The sequence below is a fragment of the Anopheles bellator genome, chromosome 1 (genome assembly GCF_943735745.2).
Source record: "Anopheles bellator chromosome 1, idAnoBellAS_SP24_06.2, whole genome shotgun sequence".
In the NCBI taxonomy this organism is placed as follows: domain Eukaryota; kingdom Metazoa; phylum Arthropoda; class Insecta; order Diptera; family Culicidae; genus Anopheles; species Anopheles bellator.
Genome location: NC_071285.1, coordinates 12,269,185 through 12,289,184, shown reverse-complemented (window position 1 = coordinate 12,289,184; position 20,000 = coordinate 12,269,185). Strand labels below are relative to the sequence as shown.

Here is a 20,000-nt window from a genome sequence, read left to right as displayed (position 1 = left end):
AACGCGCACAAATGAAACACCGTGTTCTGGTGTTGATCCACCACGGACAGCTTCCCGGACCGATCGTCGAGCAGGAACTTGAGCGCATTCAGATTGCCGTACTTGATCGCACGCTTCACCAACCGATGCTTTCTGCAGTCGACATCGATATCATCGGAACACAGCACCGGCATCAAATCATTCTCATGGTACTGTATCGCGTAGTGCAACGGCAACCGATCGACACCGTTCAGCGAGGCGGCCAGCGGAGCACTGTGTTTCACCAGCAATCGTGCGATTTCCGTCAACCCCAGGCTGCAGGCCCGGTGCAGCGCGGACGTCCCATCGCCAGTCGGCAAGCAAACGTCGGCGCCGAGCTTGATCAGCTTCTTAATCGCTTCCAGATCACCCTTCTGCACGCACTGATCCAACACCGTGATCCCGTTCTCGTCCTGGCAGTTCCAGCCGATGTCCCGCATCTGTTTCGCGATCTTCTCGATAAACTCCAGATTCAGGTGCTTGATGATTTTGCCCAGATTGACCGTCAGCTCGAAGCGCTTCACGCACTCCAGAAACACGTCGTACGCCCGGAAGTACAGCGCCATGAACAGGATCATGGCCTGGCGCTCCTGTGCCGTCGTCAGACTAAAGTGCGCATCGATAAAAAGCGAGTTGGAGCTGCGCACCAGCACGTACTGGAAGAATTGTTGCTTCTCGAACGAGATCGGTTGCAGCTCGTCCGACAGATAGTTGGTCATCTGCTTCAGATTGTTGCGGATCGTGTGGTCGATGATTTCGTACTCCGTGGACGGGGTCCCATCGTGCAGCACACCCAGCCGCATACCGCGGATATCGGCGTAATCGGGCGTCAGTGCCTGCAGCAGCTTCAGGTCGATCGTTTCGACCGACTTGAACAGCCGTTCCTGTTGCTCCACCCAGCTCCAGCGCATCTTGTAGCTATTGACCAGATTCTCGTTGATCGCCGCCAGCTCGTCCGCGTTCGCCTTCTGCGCCGTCGGCGGTTGGTACAGCTTGAACTCGTTGCTCTTGAAGATGAGCCCGTTCAGAAACACCTTCACCTTGGTGCTGTGGGTTAGCGTAAGCATATCGTGCTCCAGCACGTCCCTCCGCAGGTACTCGTGCAGGTTGCGACCGCTCACGTTCGCCGACTGCAGCTTCAGCACGTAGTGATTGTCCTGGAACACGCCCAGATCGGTGAGGATCTCGCACAGCTCGAGCAGACAGTGTTCCAGCGCAAACTCCACGTGCGGCGCCGCCTCGTTGATGAACTGTGTCACCTCGTTGAAATCGTTGCACGGCAGGAACTGGCCAATCAGCTTGAGTCGGTTGTCGAGAAACGACTGAAACTCTTCGCAGTCCATCCGCTTGTTGCGCTTCAAGATCGCCTCGTTCACCTGGCGGTTCGTTTTGGACTTGAAGAACGTCGTCAGCACGGAGTACTTCTCGTTCAGGTTGAAGCAATTGTCGTAGTACTTCTGCGCCAGCTGTTCATGCAGCACCGCCTGAAGGTTGAACTTGTCGATCGAGCTCAGATTTTGGAGGCTGAACTTATCGATGGTGCTAAAGTTTTGCAGGTTAAACTTCTTCAGTATGTCGTTGGTGTAGTTCTGGTAGACCAGCGAGTCGGCCGCTTTCGTCCGCTCGGGCAGCAGGTGATCGACGGCGATGTAACGCTCCGCGTGCAGTACCTCCACGAGCGTGACGAAGCTCTTTGTCACCCGCTCGTCCATCTGGTACTGGTACAGGTAGTTGGTGAATAGGTGCAGCATCTCCTGCAGGATCGGCCCAAGCACTAGCAGCTGATCGTCGGTGGTGATGTCGTACTTTGGGTAGCTTTCGAGCAGGAACGATCGCACGATGCGCTTCACCCGCCCCATTTCGATCTCAGTCCCGCACAGGAGCATGGTCGTGTTGAAGTTCGTGCTGATCGACGCGAACGCCGCCCGGCGACCTTCGTCCTTCGTGAGCCCGTCGTACCGCTGGCTGAGGGGCGCATGAAGACAGCGCAACAGATCGCTGATCTTCTCGTCCTGCTGCTGGCCAAACGTTTCCTGTAGTTCCTCCACCACGCGTATGCAGTCCTCCAGCTCGAAGTAAAGATCGTCCAGTGTGTGGTTCTCGAAGTACATCCGATTGGCGTCCCCGACATACTGGTTGTAACTCGACACCTGCCGCCAGTTCCGTAGCTGATACACGTTGCCCAGGTAGCACCGGTACGCCTCCAGCATCTTCAGATCGTGGACGTACGCAAAGTACCGGCGGATCGACTTCAGGCTACACTGCACCTCGGCGAACGGCAGTAACCGACCGAGCTCCTGCCGATCGAGCCACAGTTTGTACAGTGACGCATTCGGTTTGTAGAATTCCCGCACATCCACGTCCAGGTTGAGGGGCAGAATCTTGTGCACGACACTCTCCAGTTTCCGAGCGACCGCTGGACAGTAACTCGTGTTCGCGACCGTATCCGCGATCACCTGCAGCGTTCGCTTGATCGCCAGCACTCCCGACACCTGGTACTGGGGCAGCTGAATCCGGGCGATCCCATCGAGGTACCGGAGGATCTTCTTGACCGCGTACAGCTGGTTCACGTGATCGTACGCTTTCCGTATCCGCCGGTACACCAGCCGATTCTTCCGCCGTACGGTTTGCGTTAGCGCGACAAACGCGCCCAGCTTCATCTCCTGCCGGATCGCATCCAGTTCGGGCCGTGACAGTCCGTTCACGTTTCGCGCCTGGATTGCCGCCAGTTCCGGATTTGCCTTTAGCCGGCCCTTCACGTAGTAGATCAGCTTCTTCTTCAGCACACACTTCTTGTGCCAGAGTGCACCGATCGCGCGCGTCGATTTCGACGTCGGTGTCGCTTCGCGGATGCACGCGAGCAGGTGTAGGAAGAGATCGTTCGTCCACTGCTGCGGTGTCGGACCGCGATGATGATGAGACTGATGCTGATGATGGTGCGGATGGTGATGGTTGCCCTCGCCCCGCTCCGCAAACTCACACCGGACTCGTTCCAGTTCGTCGGCCACCGCCTCGAGGTACCGCAGTACGGTGCGCTTGTTGAGGATCAGCTTGTACTGCTCGTAGTGGGGCGTCTTCTTGAAGATGGCCAAAAACACCGCCAGCAGTCGGCAGGTTTCGCGGACCGGCACGTGCCGCACTTCCGGCCGATCGCGCAGAAAGAACAGATTGTCGTACACGATCTTGATCGCGAGCAGAAACTTGTCGTCGAAGTCGTTCAGATTGTCGGTGGTGTAGTGCGCGGTCAGGTAGCCGGTGTACTCGACGATCAGCTCGATCCGCTGCTCGTGCTCCCGCTCCAGGAACGGTGGTCGCCCCCGGTCCGCACCCGGCTTACCTCCGCCACCGCCAGGCGACGCCGGTGGTGGGTGGTGGTACGCGTAGCTGTAGTTGAGTAGCTGGTACTCGAGGAAGTTCTCCATGCTCTTCGTGAGCGGCACATTCTTCACGTACAGCTCCTGCCACACGCTCGACACGTACCCGATCTGCTGGTGGGTGTCGAACGTTTTCAGCTCCAGAAAGAGCTGCAACAGCGGCACGGAGCCGCGCCGTATCAACCGGTAGAAGCACCGGTAGTCGGTCAGGTTGCGGAACTCGACCGCCAGCATGAACTTGGTGACGTCGATAAAGTTCAGATTGATCGCCAGCTCGGACGCGGTCAGGTTCATCGAGTTGCGCAGATCGCAGTCCGCCCCGGATTCGACCAGAAACTGGATGATCTCGTTCCGGTTCTGCTGCGCGATGATCGACAGGTGGAGCGGCGTGTTGAGATCGTCCGGCGTCTGGTAGTCGAGCACGAACTCCTTGAACTTGGAGCGCACCTTCGCGATGTCGCCCTCGACCACCAGTTTGCAGTATTCACCGGCATATTTGCAGACATAGTTGCTCGGCTGTGTCATTCTTTCACACTCTTCTCTCGCTCTCTCCACTGCTCACTTTCTCTCTCTCTCTCTCTCTCCCCGAAGAATCCTTTCCCGCAACGTACACGGGTACGGGTGTCTTCCTGAATTTTTTTTCCCTTTATGTTGCGACCACAACGCCGCCACACACGCGCTCTTTTCAATTTTTGTTTTGCTCCGTCAGTTCTTTTATGGGCGCCCGGTGTGCGGAACGCGGGGGATCGCGTGTCGCGACGGCGCGTGGGAACGAGAGCCTGGCGGCGCGCACACAGAGAGGCCGCGAATTTGTACACAACTTGCGTGTGCGTGTGGTGGGGTTGCGCCGCGCGCGAGTTTAGCTTTCAATGCGCGCGCAAGAATCACAGACGAACGGCACGGCCACTTCCGGTCAGCTGTACCAGCGTGTGACGGTGGCTAGAGCTGCTGCGATGACCGCTGTGATGACTACTACCTCCTGCCCTGCCGTATGCCCCTTGGTCATCGTCGTGCTGATGCAGATGCTGCTGGTGGTGGTGGTGGTGCTGCTGGTGATCGTCGTCGCCTTCGTGAGGTCGTTCGTGCTTCAAACCGCGATTCTTTCGCTTCATTGCCGACACGGTACTGTTCCGGATGGTGATGACGGATCGGCCGCTGCTGCCTCCTGCTGCTGCTGCTGCATGTTGTATGCTCCCGCGGCACGGACGGACCCGCATTGCGCAAACCCCTCCTCGGAGCGGGGCGCTCACTGGCACCGGCACCGTCCCCGTCGCCGTTCAGCCGCGGCGCCACCAGCGACGACTACGGTACGGATTGCAACCGGTGACATTATTCGCCGTGCGGCGGCTCGGATCGGCGGGGCGGGCCGCGGGTTTGGCACTCAACAAACGCACGCCGCGGTTCCACTTTGTGTGCTCTGCTGTGTGGCTCAACGACAATAGAGCGCCCCTCGGTGGCGATCGATTATGTTCGAATGGGAATTTAATTATGCCGTGCCGCTGACTGGCTCACTGGGGTGGTGTACTTTTTGGGGCCTTCGATGACTACACGATGACGATGAGGGTCGCGATCACTCACTGGTTAACGGTAGCGCGCGAACCCGATCCGTCCCCGCCGAATTTCGACACTCGAATCGATGATAAAACTGTGCCTAGCCCCCCTGGGTCCGTCCGCCAGGTCGTGTTTGCGCTGCAAGGGCTGAAATTAGTGATCCTCCTCCTTCTCGGGTCCCCGACCTGTCGGGCCACTCGCTCTCCGATATCGTGGCGGTGGGTTGGTGATTTTCTCTAGCCCTCTCTCTTGCACTGCCACGGATAGGACAGAGCTCTATGTGTGCGTAATTTGCTTTCCGTCACGATCCGATCCTTTCCTTCGCGGGCTCCGGGCGATGATGTCTTATCTGTAAATGAGAAACGAGAAACGCGTGAGAGAAGTGCCTCAAACGACGGACGGGGTGGTGGGTTTAGAAAAGAGAAGGAAAGGCAAATTGAAACGGTAACGGAACCGGCGGTCGCGGGAAAGGCGGCCGGACTGGGCCGCCAGTTTAAGGAGCGAGAGAAAATGGATTTCGGTGTGTGTTAATAAATAGTGCTAAACCAAACAAACGCACAACCGGCGAAGAAGCGCAGCGCACTGTTCGGGCCGCCGCCGTCGAAGGGCGCGATCGGGCACGATTGGGAGTAAATACGATAAAATGAGAGCTAAACACGGGGCCCCACGGGGCGGTGGTGAAGCCACACCATTCGCTAAGCACTAATTGGAAGAAACCCGATCCGCTCCGCACGCGGAACGCAAATCGAACCGAGGGCGCGAAAGGAAACGACGAAGAAACAGGCGTCCAATTCCTGTGGACGGAATGCGGGGTGCGTGGCGGGGAAGCGCAAACCCAGCCGGCGGCTAGCGCTCGCACGGGGAGCGGCGGCGCGCCGGGGCCGGGGCCGGCGATCGGTCTTGTAAATCATATTGAAATATTAATAGCATAGACAAATAATACACCGGAGCGATGGATTCCCGCCATCGCCACCACCGTGATCGCGAGAAAATGGCGCTGAAAGCGTGTGGCAGCGTGGGGACCCCAAGGGAGACTCGGTCGCGGTTGTAGGAGTAGTGAGTGACGCGCACCGATCAAACCAACCTCTGCCCTTGGGAGGATTACCACGACGGCTCGGGCGCGCGCACACGCTGATAATGAGCCGCGCCGTCCCGAACGGAGCCGGACCGTGGCGACCCCCAAAGATACGGCAAGGATCAAGCGAAGCTGGGCACAGAAAAGCGCCTCCAGATATCGCGGGTGTCGAGAGGTGCGGGGATTTTAATTCGAGGCATACCACACCACGGACAGCAACGGGCGGCAGCAGTGGACGAGCTCCACCTCTCGCCCGGTCATGATGATCATCATCATCAACAGGCACAACAGCGCGTTCCGATGGGGCACACACCACAATGGCGAAAGAAAATTTATTCAAGGGTCCCTATCTCGGGTCCCTCTCGGGTCCCTCAACCAGCGCGACCTCTGGGCGGCCACCACTTCGGGACACTCTCTTCGTCCAGAGGTCCCACTGGAAGCGCGCGCGCGAAGCAAATGATTTAAACGTGTTTGCATCGATGATTGGGTTAAGCCGGGCGCGGCCACCACACCACCGCAGTGTGGGTGAAAGATTGAATTAAGCTTGCCCTCCACCTTGCTCCCGCGCGCCCGCACAGTCTCCTTAGCTCGCGGGCGCGCGCGCCCCCAAGACGATTACGTAGACGATTTTCGATTCTCTTCAGCCTCGTCATTTCATACGCCGGTCGGCAGGCGGGCTTGCGGGGTTCCGCGCGGAGGGCCCGCTCTGGTTTAGACCTCAAAGGGGGGGGCAGAGTGCGATCGGACACCGGGAATGTCGGCTCTCTCTCTCTCTGCCATCCTCAGAAGGGTGCCGATTATGGTGTGTAATGATTGAAGATTCTGATGCGCTTTATTTCGCCGTCTTCCGCTGCGTGCCCACAGCGTGGCCAGTTCCAACCACATTCCGTCGGTATCCAATCGGTCTGTCCCTCTCTCTCTCTCTCTGTCCCGGTCTCCACGGCGGCGACGGCGATCTCTACAAAATAAGGTTAATTAAATAATTATGGTAATTCGAAGCCGAGTTTGGGTGTTGCGCGGCGCGCGTGGTCGACGACACCAAGCGCGGTGACCCCCCGGTGGGACCCCCCACTGGCCACCGCCATGGTTTTGCCGTCGAGTCGGGTTTGCGCCAAAGTTTGCGCGGAACATGCTGCGGGCCTCGGGGCTCGATACTGATAAGAGGTGATATTAAACAAATAAACGGAAACGGAGAGACAGACAGAGAGAGAGAGAGAGAGAGGGCACGCGAGAGTTCAGGGTTCATGGGGGGGATTTTGTTCCCGAGCCCCGTCACCGATCTGACTTCTTACAAGGCGTCTAACAAGGTTACTGGCCAAAGCCGGCGGTCGGGCGAGCGAGACGGAACCCGGATTCCTTCCCGTCGTCATCATCCGTGTCGTTCCATCGTCTTCGGCGGACACCCGTTTCTCCTTCTCTCCGATTGCTTGCTGGTGTTGTTGTTGTGTTATCGAATGCTCAATCAACGAGGGCACGGCGTATATAATCCGTCCCGCCGTGTCACGGCTTCTCTCCCATCGGCACTCGGCAATGATCGCCGTCGCCGCCGTTGTCATCGCGGCCCCCCGAGTGAAAGAAAGCGCTCATCATCGATGCTAACTACGGCAAGATGTTCCCCTTTTCGAACGGCACGCACACACACACACGCTCGTGGCCGTTACACCCTCCAAATCCCGCCGCCCCCGCCGCGGCTTGCAGGAGAGGAACCGAGGATTATTGGTTTTACTAATTCATTAGCGCGGTGAAATTGAAAAATGATGCCCGTAACCGGAGATCTCTCGCTAGTCGTGTGGCAGGGTGAAGGGAGGGCGGTTGGCCACCCGGCCACCCCTTCACCCATTTACACGCTCTCCCTCTCTCTCTCACGCAGCCTTGTGCGGTTGGCGGTTCCACTCGGGGTATTACATTCCAACCGATGATGCCGGCCGGAGCCTCGGTGGCCACAGAACTCCATTAACGGTTCACACCAACTCCGCGTGCCCGCCCGCCGCAGCCTGCGTAATTAGAATGCAGGACCCAACAACCCGTTGGTGGGCAACACGATTTCCCAACTCCGAGATGGGAGATTTTTGAGCCTCTTCGGCCACGGCGTGATTTGCTATTCAGCGCACCAGCTCCCCGCACGGGGCAATGGGGATAGAAATTAGCATCACCGACCCCCCCTCGGACCCAGTAGTAATGTGGTGCTAATGCTCTTGTATGTGTCTGTGTGCCGCCCCAAGTGCGGGGCGATGCGCGGGTTTTTGGGGGCGTTCGATTAGCGCACACAACGAGAATCGTTTAATTTGTAGAGTTTTTTCTCTTCGACCGATTTGGGTGCTGCTTTTGGGGTGCCCGTCGCTCAGGATCATCGTGCGCTGATCCCCGGCCCCGTGTCCACACGATTTGTCATGCGCTAATGATGATGGCGCGCGGTGTGCGATTCGAATGCGAGATGTATTTACCTCGAGCGCCCCCCAACTCGGCGAAGATGAGGCTCCGTGCGACCAAAAAAGGAAAAAGATCGTGCCCATCACACACCAAACACGCACACAGGCAAAATGCTAATAAGCACGATACACACCATCACCATGCCACGGCGTGAACTTGGGAACAAATTATCGAGTCCACAGGCACGGTCGCGGTCACTCACTTCACGGAATCACCACAGATCGAGCGAAAAATCAATCGAAATCACAGCAGGCGCTGCTGACGGATGTCCTGTCGCTGGTGTGCTACGACACAATCCCTTTTTAACTCTCCCTCTCTCTCTCTCTCCGGTGACAAAGGTAATTAAAACCGGCCGGCGAAGCAGCACAGCATCAGCGCGGTCTCTCTGTCTCGCGGTGGTGGCCGTGGCGATTGCGCAGAACAAGTCTTCAACAGCACCGTCTTCGGGTTTTACTCTCTATCTCTCTCGCGCACGGTGGTTACCGATTCTCTGTCTCGCTTTTTCTCCGTCAGCAAGCGTCGTGTGGACCGGGCGGAAACGGCTTCTCTCCATGGCAACACAAGACGATGGCGGCGACGACAATGATGCCCGGCTCCGGGGATTAAGTGATCCTTGATTACATTTAAGGGACACTTTTCGAAACAGCAGCTAAAAAGAGAGCAGAGTCCGGGGTGGGGGGGTTTTGCGGCAGGTAAATGAGAATTTACGAATATTAGGCACTCGGCGGAGATCGAAGCGGTCGAAAAATTAAACACAATCGAATGAATATTCATCATACATTTACATATTTTGTCCTGGTTTTTTTTTCTATACTTCCGAAATCTTCATAGCCTGCTGCATCAAGTGTGCTCACCTTTTTCTCGGTGGTGCGACTCTCGCAGAAATACTGGAGCCCATCGCGTCGCACCACTCTTTACCCTTCTCGAGCACCAAGGTATGTGGGCCCCTCTTCTTTTTCCGTTCCCACTACTAACTATGGTAATCCCTGTCCGCTGCCTGCGCTCCTCTTTGTGTATGTGTGTGCGTATGTGTGCGCGAGAGGACAAAAAAATCCTTCTCCAACTTGCGCCCGGCTCCCAAGTACCTCCCAAGCGGATTTCTTCCTTTTTTTCTGTCGGACCAACCCCCTCCTTTGGCGGTCGCGACGGGCGGCCCACAGGATGTGCAAGGAGCCGCGCGCACCAGCCTCCCACTTCCCAGTGAGCGGATCCAATTTAAATTTACTTTCTTCACTCGCTCGCTCGCTCGCTCGCTCGCTCGCTCGCTCGCTCGCTCTTTCGCCACCACGCTCTCTTTCACGCCCTCTCTCTCTCTCTCTCGTTGCACAGCATCCTGCGATTCCTTTTTACATTTTCCACTTTGAACATCCTCGGGGCGACGACGAGGTAAGGAAGGTCCAATCTTATTACGGGCGAAAAACTCGAGCTTCTCGAGCACCAAGGTCCTGGCGCTCGATCCTGTCCGCCCGCTGTCACCCCCGCGCACCCACGGGGTAGTTTAGAGCAGCGACCGGGGCGGGAAAAAAACCTAACATCTACATATCCCCTGCACGCGGGCGCGTGTCTTGGCCACGGGGCTACTGGCGGGCTTCCCGGCGAAAGGACATCGTCCTTTTGCTCGTTAGTGCGCAAAATGGACACGGCGAGCAGGGACACATGGGGAGGGCGCGCTTTTCTTATTTAGAATTTCGCCCTCCGGCCAATAAATCCGCTGATTGCGATAAGGCAAATTTTACGAAATTTTTCCACTTTTCAACGCGGCGGCGGCCGGGTGACGGTGGCGGCGGACACGAAAATCAAACACAACTCTCTGCTGCTGCTGCTCGGCCCTGTTCGGTTCCCTCGCGCGGCTGCACACGTGTTTGTGTATTTTTCGCGAAAAAAGGGGAAAATTCTGTTTTTCCGGAAGCATCCCGACACGAGGTGCTCCGCGCGCGCCTTCACCCCGACCCGACCGCCGTGAGTGTCGTCGTGAAGTAATTTCGCCAAAGTCTATGATTTATGAACCCGTGTCGCGGCTCCATCGGCCACAGCCGGCAAAGCAAGAGGGCGTCGTCGTCGTCATCTGTCGCCACGATTCGGCGATCGATTTCGTGAATTTCGTGTTCTCGGCACACTTACACACTAACAGAGCACACCAAGGAGCGCGCTAAAAAGAGGGAAGCACAGGCATTAAAATGTGTGATACGACGAACACACCAACGCCGTGGCCGGCGCCGCGGAGCAAACGTCGTGATGTTTGGCGTAGCCAAATATGTGGTACCCCTTTTTCTGCTTTTTTTTTCACTGTACTTTCATGTTTAGTTTGTCTCGTTGGTCTGTTTGCGCATCTACTTCGTTATGGTGCGTCAATTTGTCCAGCGAAAATTCGAGTGACGGGGAGGGACTTGTGAAAATAATCGTTGACACTTTTTGGCGTCGAAGAACCGATGTTTTTAATCACGGCCATCATTCGAAGCAGTTTCAAATTACTCTAAATGAACTATTCGCAGAGTAAACCGTAGTATTCGACAACTATTTGAGCCGCTCTAATGTTTAGTTACTTCAAAACAGTTTGCAACAGGAACAACAAATTATAACCTCTTTTGTACCAATTGTAGTCAACAAGCTTTGGCAGTTCTCTCGGATCCTTTTAATGTCCAAAGTAAACTGTAAATCCTGCGGTGAGGGGATTTGCGGTGGCAATTAAATATTTTAAGGGCACATTAAGTGAACGAATATATCTTTTCTCAATTTCGTGGGATTCGCAATGCACTCCTTATATTCATCAGTTCATCAGTTTTTAACCAAACAATAGAATTTTAGTTAAAGCTTGGGGCGCGCCATCTGTCGATGGGTTCTCCTGCGATTGTTTGACCGGTGAACGATTTGACGTTCGGTCACAACATGGCTTTATATAACAACAAAAAACGAGGAAGATCATTAGAGTACGGTGCCAGGGTTAGAAACTGACGTCTTTCGAGCCGACAACGAAAAAAAGGTGTTAATTAGGCACATGATTTGAGATACGAAACGACGATTGCGACGACAGAAATGGCCGAAAATGGCCGCCGTTGTTTGGGTGCAACAGACAGGCCAGCCGTCGGATAATTCGCCCCCAGAACATTACGCTGGGAGCTTGTTTACCGGGCGAATTAAGCCATTGCTAAGGGGTTATTATGGATCGAAACGTAAAATTGCAACACTTTCCAAATAATGATCCAACGAATCGATAGTTTTAAGGCGCTTCCATCCATCTGCGCGCCCTCGACTAACGGTTCCGCCGCATCAAATCGAACGGATCCCATCTGATGCCAAACGACTGTAACGAGACCCGCCTTGTGTCCGGCCGTTCCGCGATTGGACACAGGTCTTCCTAAATAGCCCCCTTTCTTCGACAGGTCTTCCGTAAAACGGTTTTATCGTTGGCAGCAATTTTGGGCCTTCGGGCTGCTAGGGTCCCTGGCCCGGGGTCTTTGTTTTAAGGAACTTGGAAGAACAAACAGAAGACACGGCGCAGCGTACCCCGAAAGCCCCGAGCCTGGTCCGGTTCCGCAGGGGGAAGAACTTGTCTTGTCACACAAAGCGGAACTGGTAAAATTGTCTTCCCCGAGATCCCGCCTTCGGTCGATCAAGCCGAAGCGGACTTGCGAAAGCATCGAGAGAAGGATGCATCTGTCGCACACGGGGACCTCCTTTCTGCTGGTGCTGCTTTCCGGTTCCTTGTCGATGCGCCTGTCGCCGATTTCCGCCGGCGTGCCATGGGACGCAGCAGTAGCTGCATCGTCATCCCGCTGATAGTTTTATGGTCAAATTAGGCATCGGGAGGCATGGCGAGTCTAGGAGAGAGTATCGGGCGAGCAAATAATCCATTGGTTGACCCCATCATATTTTATCATCACTGTTCTCCCGACGCTGCCCCTCGTCCTGGTTCCCAGACGGACAGCACGCGGGTGGTGAGAAAATGGTCCGGACCTAACAACACCAGGGACCGGGTAGGGGACGCAGGGAGCAGACAGACGCTCCTCGAGAGTCCGCCTCGGTGACAAACGGGGACGACAGCAGACCCCGGCGGCGGTCATACATTACTCACCATCTCTCCTTCTCGCTCGCTCGCTCCGGGCCATGTGCAGCGCAAGGAAGCAGGAGACCGTGCATCCGGCGTGCATCGAAAAACGACTCCACCAGCGCGCTGTGCTGTGTGTGCCTCGAAAGGATATATCGACAAATCAACAGAACCAGAGAGAGGTAAAAATGGGCGAATGGAACGAAGGGGAAACACACAAATAAAGGAAGGTGCGTTAAAACAGCGGACCCGAAGAATCGAAGCAAGGAGCGCCCCGGGAATAAGGAGCGCACCGAAACGAAGCGAAAGGAAAACACCGTTTGGAACCGCACACACCTCACCGGGCGCGCAAAAGGTTACAAATGTCGGAGGTCCCTCTCGGTGGTGAAGGTGTTTTGTTTTTTGCCCCGGCTCGACTGGTTGGTCCACCGTCAACAAAAACGCTTCCTTCTTTTTCAATCCTTGACAGATGATGGAAGCGAGAAGAGAGAGGGTCCCAAAAATCGAAGCCGCAGAACGATCGAACGCGCAACCATAAAAATTGGTAGATAAACCCCGAGCGATCCCTGTGATAGACAACCCGAACCTGAACCTGAAGGGTCCTTCCTTTCTAGAGCCTACGCACCAACACTGCGGCATGCGGTCTGCCAGCCAGGCTTCAAGGACCCACGGGTCCTGGGTTGTTTTAACACATTCTTTTACGAGGTGAGAGATAGAGCGCGCGCGTCACGGTTTTGTTTACCATCAAACTGTCGCACACCTCCTCGGCACCAACACCTGCGACTATCTCTAACCGCAAACACCGGACACGCACACAGACAGACCGGTACCACACACATACACCTGGTGGTGGTCTTGGAAGAAAGGAAGGACCTCGGGAACCATGGAACCGGGCGCGCGTCATAAAAAAAAGCATAGGGACATAAATTTATCAGGACACACGCACCACAGGAAAGGGAGACTCGTCGGCGACGAGGGTGTCCCCGGTGGCCCTACCTACCTTTTGTGTGGCCCCCCTCCGTTCGTCAGGAAAATCAGGGCTTTCGGTAGCCAATGGTGGCCGAACGTTGACGAATCCTTTCGTGGCGGGCCGTAAGGTTGCGATCCTTTCCGCTGATCCTCCGTGTGCCGGTGCGTGCCTGTGTCGATGGCTTTTCGCACCCAGAGACACGGGTGACGAGCGAGAACTCTGGCGAGAGTGTGGCCCACGGCGGGCGAGATTTGTTCGAATGATTTAATCAGCGCTACTGCTGCTGATTATGCTTCCTTTCGAATGGTTGTTGGATTACTTTCATTGACAAACAAACGCGGCTGCTGCTGCTGCGGCTGCTGCTGGCCGCCGGCACCCGCTCCGCCGACCGCTACTGACCATTGTTCACTGAAATGCAGAGAGAGAGAGGGAACGATTGATAAATAAGAAAATAGCATTTAGAGACACATTTTTTAAATTGAAATTGATTATGGCTCTCTCTCTCCGGCGGCGGCGGCGGCGATGGCTTCCCAAAGCCGTTGGCCAGCCCGCCAGGCCCAGGCCAGGCCAGCAATAAACTACGCCCTAAAGTGGCGCGACGGCGACCGGGCGACCGTATTCGAAATGATTATTTTTATGATTTAACTAGCGTCCTAAACGTTTCGCTCTCTCCCAACGGTGACCTGGCCGTGCCGCGGATTCGTCCGAGACCGGATCGCAACCAAGTGTGAAATGACACTCATAACCATCATCGCACCCCGGGGTAACGCGGTCGGGCCAGGGGCAGGCAGGCAGCACTGATTCACTTCACTCCACACACTTTTCCCGCCATCAGCCATCCGTCTCATCGCCGGCAGCTTTCGAAACCGGAGCGACGCAAACGGATGTTGTTCATTAACTGATCAAATTATGATAATTAACACCGGGTTTCGGGCCGGCCACGGCCAGCGGGTACCCATTGTGTGGCGCGTCGTGTGCGCGCACACAACCTCCTTCTTTTCCTGCGCTCCTCCAACATATGCTCGGCTCTTCACCGCCCCTTGCGACTCGATAACTGGCCAGCCAGCCGGAGCCAGCAACACAACAAATAAATAGGTCCGATGTTAATTAAAGATTGTGTTTGAAGTGATTTCGTTCTGGTTTCGCCTGTTTTTCTTACTCTCACTCTCTCCCTCTCTCTTTCTCTCGGTTCCGTTTTGTTTGTGCCGCGATGCGCAAACATGCTGGCAACAACGTGCAACAATGTGTTGCGCGCGTCCCCACGTGTACTCGGTACTCTCTTCGAGCAACCAGCAGCAGCAGCAGCCACCATCAGCAGGATGACGACGGAACCACTTCGTCGTCGTCAGTTGCTTCCAAAACCGCTTCCCCCGGATATGGAAATTTTCCTTCTGGCGGTGGTCCATCATCATTATCATCACCGCCGCCATCTTCTCTTCTCTCTCGCGGACAGATTTGAGTGGGACACATATCCGCGACAGAGTTCGATAGTTCCTTTCGGTCCTCGGGACCCCGGGGATATCTAAAATAAACATTGATTTGCTGTTTAGTATGCGTGCCGCGGCCCAGCCCAGCCCAGCCCGCAGTCAGCCATTAAACAAAGGCGTTAGAAAATCAATTTTCAAATCATCTGCTCCCCGTCCTGACGCAAAACGGATTGCGCAAGAGCAGCATGGCGTGTCCCCGGCTGGCAACATGGTGGGGCACCATCAACCACCGAGAGAGCCCGCCGAAGCCGCGGACCGGGCCATTTTCACACCTCTCGCTTCTGTTCCTTGGCAAGGCGCGATGATAAACTTTTGCAAATTGCTTGTTAATTTATGAGCCCCGAACGATCCTGCTGCTACTGGGGGCCGCGTCTATTGACACCATTTCCAGGACGCTTCTTCGGGGTTCCCCCTCTCACTCTTGCGCTGCCGCGGGGAGGCGCCCGTCTCTAGGTTTTAATTTCCACCGAGAAATGCGTGAAATGAGTGTGTTGAGCGGAGCCGGTTAAAGTTACAACCGGAGGCAAGTCCGGCCCGGCCCGGAGGTGGCCCTGGAGAAGCTGCTTCGTTTGCAAAACAAATTGTGCATTTCCATTTTCTATTCCGGCCGCGTTTTGGTCACTGCGAGGCCTGCGAGCGCGCGCGCTGAGAGGAAACATTAAACATGTTTGATTTACGTACAACAGAAGCACAGCCCATGACAAACACAAATTTGCCAGTGGGGCCTCGTCGGTTTGAAGTTCGCGCTGATGTCGTCGGCAACTTACCATTGACCAGCTTAAGATGGTGGAACCGAGGCTGACGAGGATTGAAACTATTTGACAATCTAGTTGAGATTGCATCACAGCTTACCAAGATTGCTACGTTTAACGGTCGACAGTGCAATCACGGCATGCTAGTGTTGAACAACCCGGAAACGGTAGGACACAATTTAGTGGAGTCAGTGGTGCGTCTATAGTGCTTAGTTGAGAAAGGCGGTTATAATGTAGGTTGAATTTTATCCCCTAATATTAAGGGTTTATTCATTGCTCTAATATAACATAACGACTATTTTCAGAATTCATTCAGCTGCCGGAAATTCGCTTTTGCGTCTACTTTATAGCAGTGAATTTGTCTTTTACATAGAAGAGATACAAGTTACTACTTGAAAGGTTTGATCCGGTTCCAACGCATGGTTAGTGGGCATTGATAATTATGTTCATATTTTCAGCAGATCGAAGCACTCTTTGCCTAGCTGTTCCCATCCATTTATTGAGGTGATTTTTCCACGACGGAGTGGATATCCACAAGACAGCAAAACTTGAGGTTCCATTCGCCAGTCCCGGTTCCACGGTTTCTAGAGGCGCAGCGCCGCCACCACCACACCAAGAAGTTGCGATTTTCGTTGCGATGCATAATTTCTTCGTCGCGCCACCGAGCATCCCGGGCACCCGCTGTCCCATCGTTCCTCCACCGTTTATCGTCATTTTATTTCGCTCTGTTTGGTCACCCGCCCGCCACCGATTGTCTCGGCGGCCATCCAGACCCGGCCAGCCAGTCCACCACCACGACCGCGGTTTGGGTCCTTTCTTTCGGGCCGTTTTCTTGCTCGGGCAACCGGACTGCATCGGGTGCAGCAGCCAGCCACCCGAGCGAGCGTCATGCACCGCCGAGATGATGGCGCGGTGGTGGTGGTGGACCGCTACGATGCTTCTCCGCGCGTTTGAGGCGATTAAAAGACAATCGCTGTCGCATCGTGGGGCCGGCACGAGAGACGGAAAATTCTGCCCGTTCGCTCTCCTGCTCTAGCGTGCGCACTAAATCAAATCGTCGTTATAATCGCGGGCCGCCGTCGTCGTGGTCGCGCAGCACAGTAAATGCCAATGATGATTTCGATTGTTTCACTAAATTGCACAATGTACGGGGGGCACAGCGCAGGCATAAAAACACATGCAATATCGGGCGCGCACTCGCGCGCGCAATTATTTCGCCGGGCTTCTCTTCCGCACGGCGTCATCACGGCGTTCTTCCGCCACGATAATTGCCGCCATCACAGCCCAGCCGCCGCCCACCATCATTTCCATGGAAATCTATCATAACCAACGGCGGCGGCGGCGTTGACAACGAGGACGGGTCGAGGAAAACTTAATTTCCCGACCCGACCACATTAATGGTCGCCGCCACTGCCACCGCCACCGCCAACGGTATGCGCAATTCAACCGAAAACAAAATCATCGTCCCCAGCCATGTGTGGTAATTTCATATTAAAGTTTCTGTTTTTATTATCTTTTTATGGCCTTGCGGCAGTGTGCGGCTGCACACGAGGGCGTGCACCATCCGAGACTCATTGAGTGACATTTCACCGTTTTAAAAGCGCGCTGCCATTTATGAAACGCTCCCTCGGCTCGGCTCGCCCGCCTACTTTGCTTGAGCTTAACATCCGTGACGTATTCGGTCGGAAAATGATGATGATGATGATGATGATGATGTGGTGAGGTAAGCAGGTTCTAAATGCTCATGACTCCCCCGGGGCGGGGAGGGGGGAGAGCGCCGCTGATTATAGATGTCGTCGGTCGTTACTACAATCAGCATACAATTAACGTCGCTGGGGAAGGAGTGTAATTTTCGAATCTGCTGCGTTTAATAGGCGGCCACTGGCAGATTTTTAGCGATTCAATCGCCGGCACAGGGTGACACAGTTCGATTACAACACAAGTCCAGATACTTTTCAATCCTCTGCAATGGAAAAGTATCTCGAAGCGCAACCACCAAAGAATGCTCGGGATGGCTCCCCGTTCGTCGCCCGTCAAACTAATTTACTGTCGCTTCTTCCCGGTGCCTCCACCACGTCGCTGCTCTCCATTAGCATTAGAGAGCCCCGGTGCCCTGCCCTTTTCGTCTTTTTTTTTGTATTATTAATTGAACTCCGCGAGCGCGCTTCGCAGGCGGCTCTGTCCGCGCCGCCTGTGCCGCGACGTTGTCATTTTAAAAATTATATCTCCCCACCCCGTTCGTGCCGCGTTACCATTGTGAATGGTAATGAAATATAAGAGAAGGAAAAGAGGCAGAGAGTTACACAAAAAAAAGAGCCTACACACCCCGAACGAACCCCATCATCGTCATCGTCAGCGTCAGCCACACAAAAATGTCACCCACGTCAGCCTTGCCGCTTGGTTCCCCCGGGCCCCGTGTGTGTGAAGAGGTGTGGAGAACTAATTTAAATTAAAAAATATCCAATCCCGCGCTCGCGCTCGCCACTTACGATGCGCGGCAAAGGAAAACGGCAACGGTAAAACGGGATCTTCGAAATGGAAAAGGGCACAACCGGTGGGGGGGTGGTCGGCGGGGATGTGGTCAGGACCGGGAGGGGGGTTGGGTTGGTCCAGGCGAAGAATCTTCGAACGATGAATATTGACGACGACGGGTTAAATACGACCGCCCCCCCCCCCCCCCCCCCTGCTCAATGTTGGAACAACACAGAGCCCCCCGCCCCACCCAACGCCCGTCCGCGGGGTTAGGTCCGGTGTGTATATGTGTGGCGGGAAGGTGCGACATACGGGCCCGGTGGGTGAGGAAGAGAGCCGCGCTGCCGATGAGACAACAATCGAAAAATATTCATCCCGGGCGAGGGTGGAATCGGAATCGGTGCGGGCGGCGGGGTGTGGAAACGGGAAAAGAATAACATTAAAATAAGGTAACAAAAATTAAATCCAAACGAACTGTCGTCGTTTTTTCCCTTCCTCGCCGTTCCCCGCGATCCAAGTGAGCAATGCGCGCGCTAGCATACGTGAGAATGAGAGGGCAGTTGAGTGTGAGAAAGAGACGCACAAACAGACATCGTACGTGAAATCGGTAGAGTGTGAGAAGGACCACAACAGGGGCGCGCATAATTTCCAAACGAAACTCCCAAACCTAACTTCTCACTCACTCACGCTCATTCTGCGGCCGCTCTTTCTCGCTCACGCCGATGGCGGTCGGTCGGTGGTGCTTATGCTTCGTCCCAATCACTAACGATGTATTTTCTCGATATTGTCAATCAATACCTCCACCCCTTGCCACCACCACCCTCAACAATAACGGGTTGTTCCAGGTTCGCTCACTCGCTCACACTCTGCTGGAAGTTAACAACTCCTTCTCTCTCGCGCGCGTCCGTTCTTTCGCAAAAGAAAGGAATCGTAAAAAACGACGAACGCTCTCTCTTTCGCTCACACACACACACGCACACGGAGCGGGCGCGAAAACCGGACGTCGATTGTAGGAGTTGGATGGAGTTGGCGCGTTTTATGCAAACTGTCCCGGCCAACCCCTCCGTCCACCAGCGCGCGCCGTAACCCCTTTTGGCACGAAAGGGGAATTAAAAAGATGGAAAACTTGATCTTGAGCCGGGTCCCGGGTCCCAAACAAAAGGGAGACCACCTCGCCGCTCTCTCGCCGCTTGGGTCCCACCCTACGCGCGCGCATACTTAATCTTAAAATCGTCCTCCGCTTTTTATGGTAAAAAAGGGATAAAGGGACAAAGAAGCGCGAAGCGAAGAAGAGGAGGAGGCAGCAGCGGGGAGGGGGCAGCAGCATGTCGAAGGCACGATTTATTCGCTCTCGTTTTCGCGCAAATATTCGCATACGCACACACGCAGTGCACGCGCGCGTGCGACATACCATTTCGCATAACGCATATCCCCCCCTCCACCCCTCCTGTCGCATGCTTCGATCAAAATGTAACCGGCACCCAACACACACATCCACGCGGGCCGAGGAAGCATCCAAGATCTCGGCGTTTCCTGGCAGCGACGGGGTGACGGGTACGGAGGGGGGATATCCGCGCGACTTTTTCTTGCTTCTTGCTTTTCGCTTCCTCGCTCTCTGTTGCTCTCAGGCTCCGCTTCCTTTCCTGGCCAGCAAAGGGTGCTACACATTTTGCATTGTGTTACAAGATTTTGCGCACCGTTTGTTGCCATTTTTTTCCATATCGCGACACCTTCTCTCGTTGGTCGCGCCTCTCGCGGACGACCTTTAGCCATTAACTTGACCCCGGCCAGCCAGCGGCGGTGAGTGGGTGGTGGCTGTTAGGGGG

General features: G+C 55.1%; 1 protein-coding gene across 1 annotated transcript in view; it reads right to left on the bottom strand.

Annotated features, from left to right (window-relative positions):
• Positions 1-3,917, bottom strand: part of LOC131205356 (uncharacterized) — a 5,058-nt gene extending 1,141 nt beyond the window's left edge. The window contains exon 1 of the mRNA XM_058197428.1: positions 1-3,917. This exon is cut by the window's left edge and continues 1,141 nt beyond it. Coding sequence (XP_058053411.1) covers positions 1-3,917 — 3,917 coding nt within the window.
• Positions 3,918-20,000: the final 16,083 nt, after the last annotated feature.